At 39.8% G+C, this 16,276-nt stretch overlaps 1 protein-coding gene across 1 annotated transcript in view; it reads left to right on the forward strand.

Annotated features, from left to right (window-relative positions):
• The first annotated feature begins 1,459 nt into the window (after positions 1 to 1,459).
• The window catches only part of NCAM2 (neural cell adhesion molecule 2), a 244,274-nt gene continuing 229,457 nt past the window's right edge, over positions 1,460 to 16,276 (forward strand). The window contains 2 exon segments of the mRNA XM_015880697.2: positions 1,460 to 1,698; positions 1,700 to 1,935. Of these exon segments, the coding sequence (XP_015736183.2) occupies positions 1,529 to 1,698; positions 1,700 to 1,935 (406 nt within the window). The 5' untranslated portion in view covers positions 1,460 to 1,528.

Genomic DNA, 16,276 nt, shown 5'->3' on the forward strand with positions numbered 1-16,276 from the left:
CTGTGTCTACTGATGGACAAACCAGCTGCTGCCTCCTCCTTCAGTGATGAAGATTTATCACAGTAGCATTCTTCCTATTATGTGTACTTCTTATGGGAAAGCAGTTTACCTACTTCCTTCTATATTGTCTGTGGGATGCCTGCTGTACACTGATTTCATGTCTATGGACACGTGGAGACCAAGGTGTTTCTGCATTACCTCTGGCCATTAACTAAAGCAGTCTAGGTTAATACCATATTTGTTGTTGATGGTAATGTTCCAAACAGAATGAAACCAAAGATAAATTTGACAATACTTCATAGTGAAGGTTTCTTGATTTCTGTCCAGTAAGACTTCCATTTCCTTAAAGGCTTTTGCATGATATTTGATTCAATCTTTCTGTATTGCTTCATTAATGATGTCTATTTCTGCAGTTGGGCGCTGTGGCTGACATACTATTTTTATCTGATGGGAAAACGGTCACCAAAAAGCCTCTTTTCATTGCATTTTCCTGAACCTGGGCTAAGGACTCTAACTAAAGATGTCCGGGAGACATCCAGCAGAATGGCTCTAAGTAGAAATCCTTTTGTCACCTAAAAGGTTCAACCAAAGCTGACTCATTTTGGATTTCCAAAACTAAGTGAGGAATCGCAGTTCCATGTCCATCAACAGGTACTTGAAAGCTAATCTGTTGATTTTTATAATAGGCTGAAAACACCTTCACTTTCAAGAGCAGGGTTCCTTGTGATGTTGTCAAGCTGTAAGTCCTGATGGACGTCCCACAGATTCACTAAGAAACAGCAGACAGCCCTCAACCAGTACTTGCAGTGCATGTCTCTGAGTATCCTAAAACATCCTCTCTGGAGGAAAGACTCCCAGTTTCACTGCGTGCCTTGTTCATCCCAGAAAGACCTGCTGAGCGTCTCATTTCTTCCTCCCACATCTCCTAATTTTGTAAGACGACTGTGCAGCAAGACTCAAGCTGAGGGATTTGTCTCCCTTCCCCCCTCCTTAAACCCAAATCCTGATGAAAAGGGCAAAAAGAAATAATAAAATAATAAAAGAAATTATTAGGGGTCTGCTAATTTGGATTAATCTTTTATTAACTGCTAGCACCGCTCGACATTAATATAAATCCACTTCTGTCTCCTCTCACGTTATCACACAGGTGGCACGGCTGCAAATTTATAGAGGCTGCTCTGGAGACCACGGCTTAATTAATGCGAGGCAAAGAATTACCTCTGGATGGAAATCCATCTCCTTACTTGAAAGCGGGGTTTTATTTGTTACCAAGTAAGATTCTCAGCCAGACAGCACTGAAGTACAGTAAAGGTAAGCGAGTTACTTTCCGTTGGCTTCCTTTCCCACACACAGCAGGGGCATCACACAGCCGTGAATAGCAGGGGCATTCTCCTCCTCCGTACTAATAAAACTCAATACGTGGAGGGCCAGCAGACCGTACAACGCTCTGAAAACACGGCGGCGAGATGCAGCCAGCCACACAGTGTCCCGCAGCGCGCCGCCTCCGAGCGGTAGCGCCGAGGGCGGCATGGCACGGCTCACCGTGCGGGCTGCCCACATCTATCCGCCGCCCCTCAGGCTCCAAAGCAGCCCCGGTGGGGCCACGGCGGTCAGGCTGTCACCGAGCACGGCGACAAGGAAGCAGGCAGCACACTGTCCTCCACCACTTAGCTCGGCGGAGGAAACACCCGGCGGTGGTTGGGTTTAGTGTGTCGCGGAGGGATCCGCGCGGTCCGCCGTGTGCCCGCCTCCTGCTCGGTGCCGCTGCCTCCCGATATAGTGCGGCGCGGCGCCGTGCGGGCGGCAGTTGGCGGGTGGCGCTGTGCGGTGCGGGCTGCGGGCACCTCCAACTTGGGACTGTCCGCCGGCGTCAGCTGCTGAACATGAGCCTCCTGCCTCTGTACCTGCTCGGATTGCTCCTCGGTAGCGGGCAAGGTAGGAGCAGGGTTTTCTATATATGTATGTGTGTATATCTGTCTATCTCTATATATTTTTTCTTTTCTTTTCTTTTTTTTTTTTTTTTCCTCGCCGAATTATCGCTGCTACGCCGTATCCGCGCTCCGTCACTCAGCTTAGCGTGCAACTGGGGAAGGAGGGGAAAGAAAAAGCGGTGTGTCACCCGAGAGCCGAATTCAAGCGGATCTCAAAGTTGTTCCATTCCCTCGCCCCTCCCTTTCCTAGCGGTCTTCGAGGCGCGCAGAGAATCGCTTATGAGAAGGAAGGGGGGAAAAGCTGCGAGGCGCTCCGCGCACTTCGCCGCACCGGATTGTGCTTTCTTTTTTTCTCGGAGAGAAATGTGGGAGGGAATTTAAACCAATTAAGGAAAATTAATAATAATAATAAGGAATCATTTGTGGCATCGCGCTTTAAAATCCGCGTATGCGTGAGGCGGAGGCAGCGTGGGTTCCGTTGTAGGTGCTTGCGGGGAGGCAGGCGGCCGTAGGGAGCCGCTCCCGGGGGCAGGTGTGCGGGGCGCTGCGCGGTGATGCTTTAATGCCAGATAAATAGTGAGGCTCGGGTGGCTGTCACCTGCGTGGTTACCTGGGGCTCAGCCCCGCCTGAGGAGGCGGCTGAGCGCGGCCGTGGTGCGCGATGCCCACTGCCAGGGCTGCTCGCTGTGCTCCGAAGTGTTGAAGCAAGTTTCAGCGTTGGTCGGTCTCGGCAGCCGCCGAACACCTGAGAGCAGCGCCCGAGGGAAGGGTGGGCGGCAGCTCGCGGCTTTTTTCTTTTTTTCTTTCTTTTTTGGAGGAGGAGGTGTCAGGGAAAATAATTTAAAAAAATAAATAAATAAAAAAGAAACGCGCTCGGTGTGAGAGGAGCTCCGCGTGGGAGCGGCGGGGAGCGCCCCTCGGGCCGTGCCGGCTCCCGGCAGCAGGGGGAGCCAAAGCTCCACGGCGACGCGCGGTCGTCGGCCCCGGGCGCTGCCCGGCGCTGAGCTCCGGGGTGCCGGGCCGGGCGGACAGGGGGGGAGTCGAGGGGGTGTTGGACCGCGGCTGGGAGCCTCGGCTGGACGCCGTCCGGCTCCACACGGAGCTGCGCCTGAGCGGGGTGGTTTGGGGTTCAGACCGCAGCTGCGACCGTCCCCACCTTCGATGTACTTGTCTCCGAACCTCCTACCGTGCAGACATTTTGTCTCGGTGTTAAGTAGTGAGACGCCACCGGATGCTCACCGTTTGTAGAGCAATACTTCTCTGCTTTTGCCACCTCGGGACGAGTTCGGCTTTTTTCCAGATTAGCCATTGAGAAGCAGTCCGGAGGCTTTCCAGCGCAGCTAGCGCTGGGTTGGCAATGGAAAAGCATCACTGGGTCTTCCTGTCAATCTACCCTAGTGTAATGGTTTTAGGAACCCGGTTCCTCTAACGGAGGAACGGCAGAAGGCTGGTTTGCAAAGTGTGTTTACTGCAGCATGGGAAGGTCGCGTAGTTTCACTGTCTTCCTATTGCAAATGTCAGGAGTTAAGTAATGGAGTGTAATTCGAGATGCAGTTAAGCAGAGTTCTAGAAATGATAGCAAGACAGATACAGTAGAGAGATGAATGAAATCTGAGTAAATCTAATACTGATAATAAGTTATAAGTGTCAAAGAAAAGAAATAGTCCTTTTTAAAATTTTACTTATTTCTTCCCTGTTGAATGGAGCACAATTGCCTTAAGGTGGGAAGGATTTTTGGAGAAGCTGTGGAAATAGTCACAGAGCCTCAATGCACAGTGAGGGATAGCAAATGGAAGTGGGAGGCACATCTGTGTAGGGAAAGGTATTGCATTTTGGGTTGGTAGGGGGAGAGGGATGTTCTGCAGCAATTGCTTTGAAGATAAGCACAGACTTGGTGAGGGGTTTATCATTGCTTTCTGTATTATTTTATTTCTTGGCACCTCCTCCAAGTAATCTTGACATGCCTTGAGATAATTCAAATAATCTTAGAGGCTGTTCCAAATGTTCTGGGTGCTTATCCTCTTGATATATGGTAATTATGATTTATTTTTTCCTTTTTTACTTTTGTTGAAGAGGGGATAAAGAAGAATTTGGACAGTTAAGAAAACCCCAGTAATAAGATTTGGATTATTTGCTTCAAAAATACAGGAAGTATTAGGCTGAGTGTATGTATTTTTCAGTATGTAGCTGCAGTAGATGTCATGAAAAATGACTGAATCTTCTTCAATGTGAAGTGCTGTTGTCTAAGACTGAGGCGAGGAAACTGTGATGTGTTTGTTCCATTCCAGAAAATCGAAGCAGTTTGAAAAACAAGTGGCTGACAGCAGCCCCTTCTCCCAGCCCCCTTGTGTTGAGAGCTTATGAATGTCATAATTATCTACCAGGGCCAAATATTCCCTCTCCTAATTTCATCACAAGGGAGGAGTTTAACTGACAATGTTATTATGCTAAAACAAAAGGATTTTTCTTTCCTCAACCTTTCAAAGCTGTCCAGGGTGAAAGGCTCAAATTTAATTAGCTGTGCTTTAATAAATAAATGAATAAGCAGTAAACAAAACTCTCCCTTTATACTACATATAGAGATACGATGCTCAGAAGAGTAGGCTTCATTAGTTTTTACCAGTGTCTGGGGACACTGGCTTAGAGTGAATGAAATGGATACCTTCCGAGATAGCAAAATCCTGTTTCTTTTATTGTTCTACATAACCTGAAGAACTAACTGTGTGTTAACAGAGAATTTGTGATGCTGCAGTGTAAATTGCTTCACTTGCAGAATTTAATCCATTTTGTGTTCATCCTCAGTATTTGTTTTGGTGAGTATTTATTCAGTCATTGTGCTTGAGGTTTCCTGTTTTTGCTGCTTTGATACAGAGTTCATTTTTGTTTTCAATTAAGCATTTCTCTTTGCAAGTGCTTTTAAGGAACTGTTTGTTAATAAAGACCATTCCCACAAGACACACCAATGTGTGCATCTTGTTTACCATGGTGTAGTTGCTTCCTAGAGCCTTGCTGCTTTCTGCTTTTTATGTTGGAAATATATGAAATCTCGAGTTTTCAAAATCAATGACAATATGTCTGCTGGATTAAGTGGAACTGGTATTATGGCTCGAGATGTAAACTGAAGTCTGAAACCTGTCCTGTGACTTTAGCTAGCCATTGTATTTTGTTATCAGTTGCTTCATATATTTGCAGCAAGACAACAAGACAAAACCAATTTGTCTACTGTCTTCCCTCCTTTTCACCCCTCAAAAAAAAAAAAAAAAAAGTATAAAAGTAATGTTTGATCTGTGTTTTTTATAAGCCTTTGGAACTTCTCTTCACTTGTATACGAGAATCAAAGTATCTGCCTGAAAATAAATTGGCTGAGGTTTTCTAGCAGAGTTTCTTCAGAATGGATTCTTAAGAAGTATGTATGTATGTAGCTTTGTTTTGTGCAGTCCTATACAAAAGGCTTTATTTAGGGAGACTTCTGCATTTGCAGTGGCTGTAAATCATGTGAAGTATAAGGTAGTCATGGAGTTGAAGCTGTATTCTTCTGTAAGAAGCTGAATAGCATCACAGGTGTTATCTATAGGAGCTTTACTGTAGTGTTATGACCAGTTTTTGCTTTTAACTGGTTTTTCTTAAAACATTTTGAGAACAAATTGGGTATTTGTCTGCCCTTTTGTTGATGTTTTGAGGTGTCTATCCCAGATGATTCATGTTTACTTACAGGTTTCCTTCCAGCACACTCCAGTAATCCTCCAGTTACATTCATAATTGACATTTGATTCCAGCATGAAGTCAGGTTAGTGTGATATTTTGGAAGATGCATGTTTTAACTGCATAGGTGATGGTGACTTGGAGGTCGGTTATTGGAAGAGTGGGACAGAGTTATCTAGATAGATAACATGGGTAATATCTCATATTTTAAACAGTTTATGGTAACATGCCTTGGTTTTTATAGAATAATTGCAGTGCACTAGAAGCATGTTGCAAGGTACTGTGTGTTTCTGGCCATTTGAAATTGATTTTTTTCTGGTAGGTCTTGAAATTCATAACCTGATAAATGGACCTTCAGATTGGAATTAAAGTCTAATAGTTTAGATCCATGTATACTGGTATGTAGCATATTTTTATCTTAATTATATTAATTATGACCTAATTGCATACTGTTCCCCATTTTTTCCATCCTTAGTGTATTCAGGTGCTTTCTAGTGTGGGTAGATGACTAAAATCATCCAGTTTTTGGTATCTGTTTTAAAACACATAATCTGTGGGTGTCCAGCTCCAGTAATTCTGCATTCTTTAAAGGAATCTTTTTATTGCATTTAAGCTCAGTTTAACTCAGTACTGTGGTTTTGTGACTTTAGATGTATTTAAAGGATGTCAAGAAAATGAAAGGAGTTGATTTTAAAATAGGAAAATACATCTTTGTTTTAGGGATACGTTTTTATATTACTTATTATCATTTGGTTGATTGCCTTCTCCAATTAATGCATCTGTTTTTATATGTAATGTAGGTGAGGTGAGAGCTAGACTCTTAATTTTTTTTTTGAAGGGAAAGAATAAGTGACCTAGAGAGGTAAACAGGGAGAGTCACCTGATTACAGCTATTTGTATTTGCAGGTTATGTTATTAATATATTGTTTTAGAAAACAAAAGCATTTTAAAATCTGCTTAAATATAGTATGGAAAGGGAACATCAAAGAATATGTGTATGCATACAGAAGCCTTCTTTTTTAGGAAGCTTTTTTAAACAAGAGCTTAATTTAAATAACCTGCATTTGGGTAACTCTTTGTGAGCATTCATTGCTGGTTGCACTTGTGCAGAAGCTGCTGTGCTGTGCAGGAATCTGCAGTAGGCTTTGCATGAGGCTGTGGAGTGTGTGAGAGCATTGCTTGAAAATGGCAGGTGGCGAATAGCTTTCATTTATGAAAAGGCGTGAGATGGGGGTAAGGTTATCAATTCATGGTACCTTTGCAATTCAGGAAATGTGTGTTTCCCTAAGTAACAGAAAATTTATCTTTGTGTGTTGAAACTTGGGTTGTTTGTTATATGAGATGTCACAGGAGTAGTGGCTACAACTGAGGTCGTATAAGAAATTAAGGTTTCATGTGGGATAAAATATTTAAGGCAGCTGTTTAATTATGAAGATGACTGTAGGCATTGTGGCAGAACTCTCATACTTGGAGTCAGTGGATAATTTCCACTCACTTAAGCTTTTGTTTGTATGAGAGCGACGCAGGACCAGTTCAAGTAATTATTTTATTCTCTCATCTAAGTTAATTTGTGATGAGGTAGACAACAAAGTGTATCAACTACAAATGCATTACATGGTTTCTGTCTACATATAAACTCTACTACCATTTCAAACAGAAAAAGTTCTGAGTTGTTTTGTGTTCCAAGTTCTTAGAAGAGAAATAAGCATCTGTTTGACTTCACCTGTCTTTAGTGTAGTATACCAACTGAAGATAGAATGATTGAGTATTTTAAAAACATAACTGAAGAAATAATTTCAGTGAACCTGAAGATCTGTTAAGATTCTCATAGCTCATATACCACCACTTTCCCTGCTGTAGGTATGATCTGATACCATCAGTTCATGGATGTAAACTGTCCAGATAAACTTGGAAAGCTACATTAAATATTATGGAGATCTAGTCAGCTTCTTTACAGCCATGATAGGCAGGAACAACAATAAATTTCCTCTCATCCATGTCCTATATACATTCCTTCAAGAACTAGCTCTCCATAAAAAGCATAAAACATCAACATGTTCATTGATATAGTAGTGTATGGTTTTTTTTTGTTTTTTTGTTTTTGTTTTTTTTTTTTTTTCCTCAGGAAAAAGGAAAGGGGGAGAAGAGAGCAGAAGCAGGCATTTTTCTATCTATTTTTTATTGTGCTTTTAGAAGGGTACACAGCTTTCTATTTACTATTCTAATTATTTGAGTAGTGTTGCTAAACAGCAGACAAAGGTTGATGAATAACTTCACAGTCTAGAAATAAGCAAAGCAATACATAATAAACTTGTAGCACATGAATAAAATATTAGGATGTGAATGAAAATTCCCTTCTCAAAATGACTTTTCCAGTTAGCTACAACTGCAGCATAAATATTCAGTTTAATATTAGCTTAAGTAACAATACCAATTGTTCGGCTCTAAGCTGAAATTTGTACTTGGAATTCATGTATGCAATTCATAGAGTTTCTATCCTCATGGCTTTGCTCAAGTGGTACCATTTGAAGTATAGTCTGAATTCAGTTTAAAAACAATCATTGCTGTCAATTTTCTTACTACTGCAACGTTTCGCACAATATTCAGTCAAGCTGCAAGCAATTGCAAACCCATTAATTTCACAGACCATCGTGCTGCAGCTGAATTTGACTTGTTTGAAGTAAAGCCTATGCTTAAAATGATAGAGTACTGAGAAGGAAGCATAAAGCTGTGCATGAAGATCCTTTAGCATGTGTTGTAGATGGGTGTGAACAGGTTAAGAGCTGATTCTGTCTCTTGCTGTGAAATAGTTTTCTGTCCTGGTTGTATAGCATGAATTTTCTTCTTCACTATGGCACAAAAGATGTAATTGTAGTGACAATGATACCATCCAGTTGTTTGACTTTTTTCTTACCTTGATTAGTCAAAGCAAAATAAGCTAAATATCCAGGGACTGGAGGAGAGGGTTAAAAAGAAGAAAAAAAAAAAAAAAAAAAAGGCTGTGTTAAATGTACTCACAACCACTTAACAGGATTAATACAATGCAGCATTGTTTTTGGAGTTGTTAAACAACTCAAATTAACACGACTACTGCATCAGAATTGATACACTCAGTGACCTCATGATCTGACAGACTAAAGACAATGTGGAAAGAAACAGGGTAAGTACAGAATGAGTGGTTGGTTACTTCTACAGCATTTAGGGATTTCTCAAGTTATGTCTATGTGATCTTTCTTTATAATCTCAACAAATCTCTGTGTGAATTTGTTTCTAAACCTTTTGATACTCTGATCTACTCGGTGCTTTGTCAGTGACTTAACCAGAAAGATGAAGGAAGCCAGAAAAAAATGCTCATTAGGTTGCTTAGTTGTTGTGTTTAAAGTAATGAGTACAGTAACATTAATAATGTAAAGAAAGTGTAATAAACAATAATTTGACTCATCTCTTCTATGATGTCATATGTTCCATAGAGGTCTACTGCTCTTCTGAGAGGGGATCAGAATTAAGTACTGCATTTGTGGACTTCTCGGAGGCTTTAGTACACTGTCTAGTTTCTTTCCTAGTTTTCATTTTCCCCTAGTACTTTGTTTTCTAGCATTTTGGTAGTGGTTATCTTTATCATTTGTTAGATAGAAAAAAAAACAAACAAACAAAAAAAAAAACTTTAATTTTAATCTGATCTGCACCAGGCTAACTGTAAGCAACCTCTTTGTTTGTAAGCCTGTATTCTTCTGGGGATTGGGAGGGCTATAATTGATATCACGAAATCTACCTTATGTGTGAAGTGGAGGCTGAGGTTTTTGAGCAGTTACTGCAGTAAAACAAATTAAACCAAGAGGTTGATTACAAGGAGGAAGACCGAAGGAATGAGTATGTGGGAAGTGCAGAGTCAATTGAAATCATGATACAAGAATGAATGTGTGTAAGCAGAGCAGAGAATGTCCAGTACAAATATGAATTGCTGCTTTTTCAACCAGTAATTGTAGAGCCTTGCAGTAGTGAGAAGGAGGAAACATGATTATTCTGAAGATGGTCTTTATTAATTTATGAAAGTATTACATGCAGTGAGTTTTCAGAATGTCCCAGGAGATTGCCTCAAGAGATGTGCTTTTAAGCTACTTTCCATGTAAATGTCCTTGAAGTATACGGAGAAGTGACTTTCAAACTGCTGAATGATACTTTGTAGAAATTACTATTCCAGTGTATCTCATTTGTTGGTGGGTTTTGCATATAGTAGAAACTGTTTCTGAATGTGGTATGAATTGCTGGAGTTTCTTCCTTACTACCTGTTGCAGTTTCTGCTGATGTGACTAGATGTCTGCAGGTTTATAAAGAGCAGTTAAACCCTACTAAGCTGTTCCTAGGAAGGCATAAAAAATTCAGATGCCTGGCTATCTAAAACATTTATTTATTTATTTATTTTCTGTGTTTTTGAATGCCTGAATGTTGTTTTTGTCACATGTTTGAAGTTGATCTTAGGAAATTAAGCCTTAAGTTATATCTGTATTTACATGCACAAAATTATTATTACAAAGATAAAAATGCAGAACATTGGAACAAATTGGAACATTGTGACTTTTGCAGTTGCTTAAATGATTTTGTCAGACACCCATATTTCACAGTTGAATTAAATTTGGTTTTATTAGTTTTTGCTTTTTGTCCCTTAATTTTAATGTAGATCTAATTTTGTATCGGAAATTAAAGATGAATTATGCTTAAGTGGACATTATCACCAGTAGTAATTTGAGTTTTGTGAAGAATACAGTGATTGGTGTATTCTGTGTCTGCAAAATAATACCTTAACTTCAGATTTACGAAGAACTGCATGCTGACTTTTTCCAATATACAGTACCTGTTGTGTAGTATGAATGCTGAGTTTATCTTCAGCATTCACAATTTATTTTAAGAAAATTATATTATGTGAGGTGAGTTCTACTGACAGAATTGTGCATACCTGCGGTCATGGAACTAAAGTCAATGGGAGGCTTGTGAATTGAGAGCGCTGTTTCAGGGGTTATACTGATTGCAGCTTTCAGGGCCTGATTGAAGCTTTCAGTAGTTGTATAACTCCCATGTGTGGGGGAATTTCAATTTAGCGAAGAATAGAAAATCAAGCTCTGACACCATGTACATACAGGTAGTGGGCATGTTTATGATGTTTATGAAGTAGCACTGATAAAGCATAGCAGCAATCCAGCAGCATGGAAGAAGTAAGATCTGAGGTTGTGTTCTGACATAACAAACATTCAAGACATGTGACAAAAAATGATGGTTTTTATTAGTTATGCAGAAATCTTATTGTAAGGCCATGATTTTTTTTAAATTCCCCCCTCCCCCCTCTAGGAGCATATGAGGAAGTTGAGCCTTGTGCAGTTAATTGTTATGCGTCACTAGTGTCACTAGGATGTTCCTGCTCAGGCATAGCTGTGATGGGGAGCTTACTGTGCAGAGTTTAAAAAAAAAAAAATATATATATATATATAAATCACCCTTTGGTTCTGCTCATTTTTTTGAGGGATGTGATTTACTTGTTTGTTTTGTTCTGTGCCTTTGTGACACTAGTCAAAATTGTTCCTTGGATGTTCAGTATTCAGAGCATGCCTGTGGGTCTGTAAGCATTCTGTCTGAATGATAGATGTGAAATGGATTTCTGCCTGTTTATGGCAGCTACGGACATTGGGTTCAACAGCTTTTTAGCATTTAGTCAAAATAATCGTTCCCAGCACCTTTGCATTATATTTCTTTGAGCAGTTCTGCATTATGCAACTGGAATACGTATAGAACACATGTTACAGAGTGTGGGAAATTTCTTAAGTGATGTTTTCCTGTACAGTTCCCCTAAAGTCACTGTAGACTTTGAGATTTTAACATAAGAATGTAAAATTACAGGTGTTCATGTAATGTGATGGTGGTAGTAGTAGATTCAGTTTTCAAGTGTATGATGTAGTTGAGAGAACATAGAATTGTAATTTGCTTACATGATGCTTATATTAAAAGTGAATTTTGATGTGTTAACTTTTTCTTTTACTTACAAATATTAGGGCTACTTAAGATTCTTTAATATGTTCTGAGTTCTCAGGAAGGAATTTTCTGTGCATGCAGCCTTTATAGGTTAGGTACCACGTTTTCTTTGCTACTTGCATACAGAAGTGAATGCGAGCAGATCTGGTTGGGGAAATTACTGTTTCAGTGAGGAAGAAAAAAAAAAGCTTTCCTATGGATAGTAAATGTTTCATTTTTAGCCATTCAGGATTAAATAAAATCACAAAATACTCCTTTTCAGGGGAAGATATATATATATATATATATATATGTTTCCTGTTGGATGGGAGTTCTGATACTTGTTTCTTTTGTCACTATTTATATTATGTAATATGCCTGGAGTCATTGAATGGACTGAAAGCTTAAAAGAAAATTGTACATTTATTGTATAAATATTATTGCAGAAGATAATTTAAGTATTTTTATATTTAGTAAATATTTATATTACTTTAATGCAACTTAAGTTTTATTTATTTTTGAGACTGTAGAGTTCACTGGATTAAATCCTGTAAAATTTCTTGGTATGTTCCACTTAGTAAAAATTGGTAGTGAAAAGTAGCCCTGCAGAAAACCTTTTATACTGTTTATTGCCTCACTGGATCTATTACGTGTGACCTGCAGGTTTTAAGGAAGTGATATCTGTATTTGTAAAGCACTAAAACAATCCATCTGCACAGCAATACCTTATTTTTAACTCTGAAAATAGTGTAATGAGTTTTCTAGCTATATTTGTAGACATTTGATTAGGAAAAAAAAATCAGTGTTTTAATGAGGAGGGGGTAGGAGAATTTCTGTCCTAGAAACAGCTGCAGATCTGTGACAAGGAATTATAAAAGATGGAAAAAGTGAGAGTAGAAATTTTGCTATGGATTTATGGGGGGGGGGGGGGGGGGGGGGGGGGGGGGAAAGGGGTATGCATAGCAAAGCAAAAGCTATTTTTGACAATGCTTTTCTACAAAACAAACATTTTTGCAGTCTAAGTTTAATCATTCATTAAATACTTTTATAATACTTTTATGCAAGGCTTTATTTTTGATTATGTAAATTCTGCTTTTTTTAGTCTTTACATTGAGGAAGTACTTCTGTGATCCTGATGTCTTACAAGAAGGAAAATAAGCATGGGAACAGTTTACTTTCTCAAAGATTCATTCAATTAACTCAGCTTTGCCCTACTTCCACTGGCAGAATTTCTCTCCTCAAGCAGTGCTTTCTTTCAGCTACATTGGATGGTGTAGCTGCATAATCTGAGCTACATTTTTGATGTATGATGTCATGGGGTTAAATACTTTTGTGCTAAACCTTTTGTTTTCAGCCTTTTTGTATTTTGTAGTGTACATGGTCTACAGAAAAACATGGCTTTTTTTTTTTTCTTTTAAAAAGTCTGATCTAATCAAAGAATGAATAATGTGACTTGTTGGTTGTGATTACCCTCAAGTACAACACATTTATTATCAGAATACAGACTTCAAGATATCAGTGTTCCTAAGAGTACATTGTCCATCTATAATGGAAAAGTGCCTGCGCTTCTGTGTAAAGTTTTCTGATCCTGAGGAAAGTAGCAGAGCCAAGCAAACATACATAATTTTAGTAGACAGGTACTTGTGGAGGTGGCTGGTCAGTCAAGTTTCTGCCATACTCTTGGTATCAGTGGTGGCTGACCAGTATAGTATCTGCCCTGGGATCACCTCCAGCATCTACTGGTGGATGTATATAGGCTGTCAAGATGTCTTCTGGCCTTCTCTTAGTACTGTGGCTGTATGTATGGTTGTGGAAGACAACACGTTGTGTATCAGGATATGCAGGGTCATTCACAGAAAGCAAGGATACTTATGGCTACAGAGTAGTTTCTCACAAGCTTATTTGACATGCTGAAGCTAGAGGCAATTTATTTGCATTCCCAAGCTAACATAAGTTCTTTTCTCAGGGGTTAGTCACCTGTTCATGGTGTGATCTGTATTTTTCCACGTGCTCTGCTCCTTTGTGGCTTGAGCTGGGACCTGTTGGAAGACAGCTGCAGTGCGCTGTGTTCTTATCACACATACGCATTAGCAACTAATAAGACAGGTAAGACAGAATCTAGTAATACTGTGCAACCACTTCCTCAAAGATGGAGGTATGGAAGCTAGCCAGACAGAAATGGGATAATTCTTCAGTTGTCTGATTTGAAAAAATTTGGTCTTCATCTGTGTCATCATAAGAGATTTATTATTTTTTTTGGAAACATGATGAATGCAAATGCAGTAGTTGGTCTTGATGATTCCACAGTTACTCTAATGGGCAGTGATCAATGTCTTAAACCATGTGATTCTGTGATGCAGTTTTTCATGTTTGTTCTGATTTGTAGTTAATCAATCCAATAGCTTGTTGGATTAAATTTAGTCCTACTGCAGTATAATTAGGTAATACTGATACTTCCCATAGAAAAGAACCAACAAGCTGTTGGTTCTTAATGATAGAGTTCATTGACATCAGCTCTAGTTCCAGTATTGGACAGACTCACCAGAGATGAGTGTTGCTGAACCTGGTGCTCACCAGTGCAGAAGATATCATAAAAGAGGTTAAGACTGGAGGTAGCCTGGGCTGTGGTGAATATGGCCTAGTGGAGTTGTGATCTTGAGGAATGTGGGCTTGCCGAAGAGTAGAATCAGGACTGTGAACTTTAGGCTGTTGAAGGAATTGCTGGATGAGATCCCTTGGGAAACTGTCTTTAGGGACAGAGGGACAGAACAGAGCTGGCAGGGCTTTAAAGATGCCTTTGAGAGTGCAAGTGCTCTCTGTCTCCCAGAATAAGAAATCAGGCAGATGAGACAGGAAACTGGTGTGGCTGAGCAAGGACCCACTAATCAGACTGAAGGGGGGAAAAATGGAGAAGTATAAGCAGTGGAAACAGGGATAAGTTGTCAAGGAAGAATATAGGGGTGCTGTATGGATATGTAGGTATGGAGTCACAAAAGCCAAGGCGCAGATGAAATTGAACTTGGCAAGGAATTCTTTATATGTATTGGGCAGAAGAGGCAATCAAAGGAGAGTGTACCTGTCTCTGATAAATGAAAAGGGAGAACAAACCTCCTGAGGCATGGAGGAGGCTGAGGTACTTACAGGCAGGAGAGAGACTGACATTTTACGTAATCTGATAGCGATAGGATGGGGAATAGCATTAAACTAATAGAGGATAGATTTAGATTAGATGTTAGGAAGGAATCTTTTACTTAGGGCATGTGAGGTGCTGGAACAGGTTGTCTGGAGAGGTTGTAGTTGACCTATCTCTGGAGGCACTTAAGACCAGTTGAATGGGATCATGGTCAAGCTGATTGAGTGGCTGGCTGTTCTGCTGGTGACAGAGGGGCTGGGGCTAGATGATTTTTTATGATTCTCTCCAATTGAAACCGTTCTATGAAGATAAATGTTAAGTTGGTACCAGTAGCAGTAAATCCACTTCCATGGTAATACACAGACAACGATGAAGTCCTGAGTCAATGCTCACTTAAAAAGCCTGGACATGTTCCTGTGTGACCTGATCTAGGTGCTCCTTCTCCAGCAGGGCAATTGGATTAGCTGATCTTTTGAGGTCCCTTCCAATCCCAGACATCCTGTGATTCTGTGGAATTGTCAGGCTAGACAGCTGTAGTCTTGAGTTTTGTTTCTAGTTTTGAAGTAAGATAAACCTTTCTTTGTCTTATGGATATTTTTTTTCCCTTTTAAATAGAAATGGGATAGCATGACTTTGCTGTTTTGCAGTAACTTTTAGAGTCATACAATACTGGTACGAAAACTAAATAAAACTATCAATTGAACCACTGTTGACATAAAAGCAAGCAATAACATTATTTATGGAAACATTTTGAATTGGTCTTTTGCAGGGGTACTGAATGCTGTTACAGGCTGTGTAAATGCTTTAATTCACACACACTGAAAATAAGGACTCTGAAATGCTCTCTGGACTACACGTCCCCTGATCAGCTAGCACAGAAGAGAGAAGAAAAATTATAAGACTAAAATTTGTTTATTCCCTTTATTGTTGGTATACATAAGTGATTGTCTGTCACTGTTAATTGGATTAGCAGTACATACAGCAATATAATTTAAGTCTTGCACTACTTTTCTCCAAGACTTTGAGAATGAGATTGTGAGAAGTAAAGAGTGAAGCTGTGCTTGTGAGGCTTACCAACTTCAACAGGTTATTTGTTCAGCTTTAGCTGAATGTATTGGATTATAGCAAAATTCTTAACCATTGACAGTGTGAAGAGCTTAAGGCTCAAAATGTCAACAGAACCTTTAAACCTGCATCTGAGGGCTGTTCAAATGACACTGAAAACCAATCATTTTCATGAGTTTGTAAAATCAATTGCTGCTTTCTGCAGAGCACATACAAATATTCATGTTTACGCTTTTTCTCCAGATGGCTTGGAGAAATCACGATGTGCCTTCCAAATGGATTTATGTAGTTGTCAGTGAAGTCTGTAATGTTTATTTAACTTTCTTGTGCTTTGATTTTTTTAGTGTGTTCTTACTGAAGTACTGAAGGGAATGTTTTAGGTATCTTCTTGAGCTGCAACAGTGATGATAGTATGAGAGCTGTGGATGTCAGCAGCGCCACATAT

The sequence above is a fragment of the Coturnix japonica genome, chromosome 1, assembly GCF_001577835.2.
Source record: "Coturnix japonica isolate 7356 chromosome 1, Coturnix japonica 2.1, whole genome shotgun sequence".
Classification (NCBI taxonomy): Eukaryota; Metazoa; Chordata; class Aves; order Galliformes; family Phasianidae; genus Coturnix; species Coturnix japonica.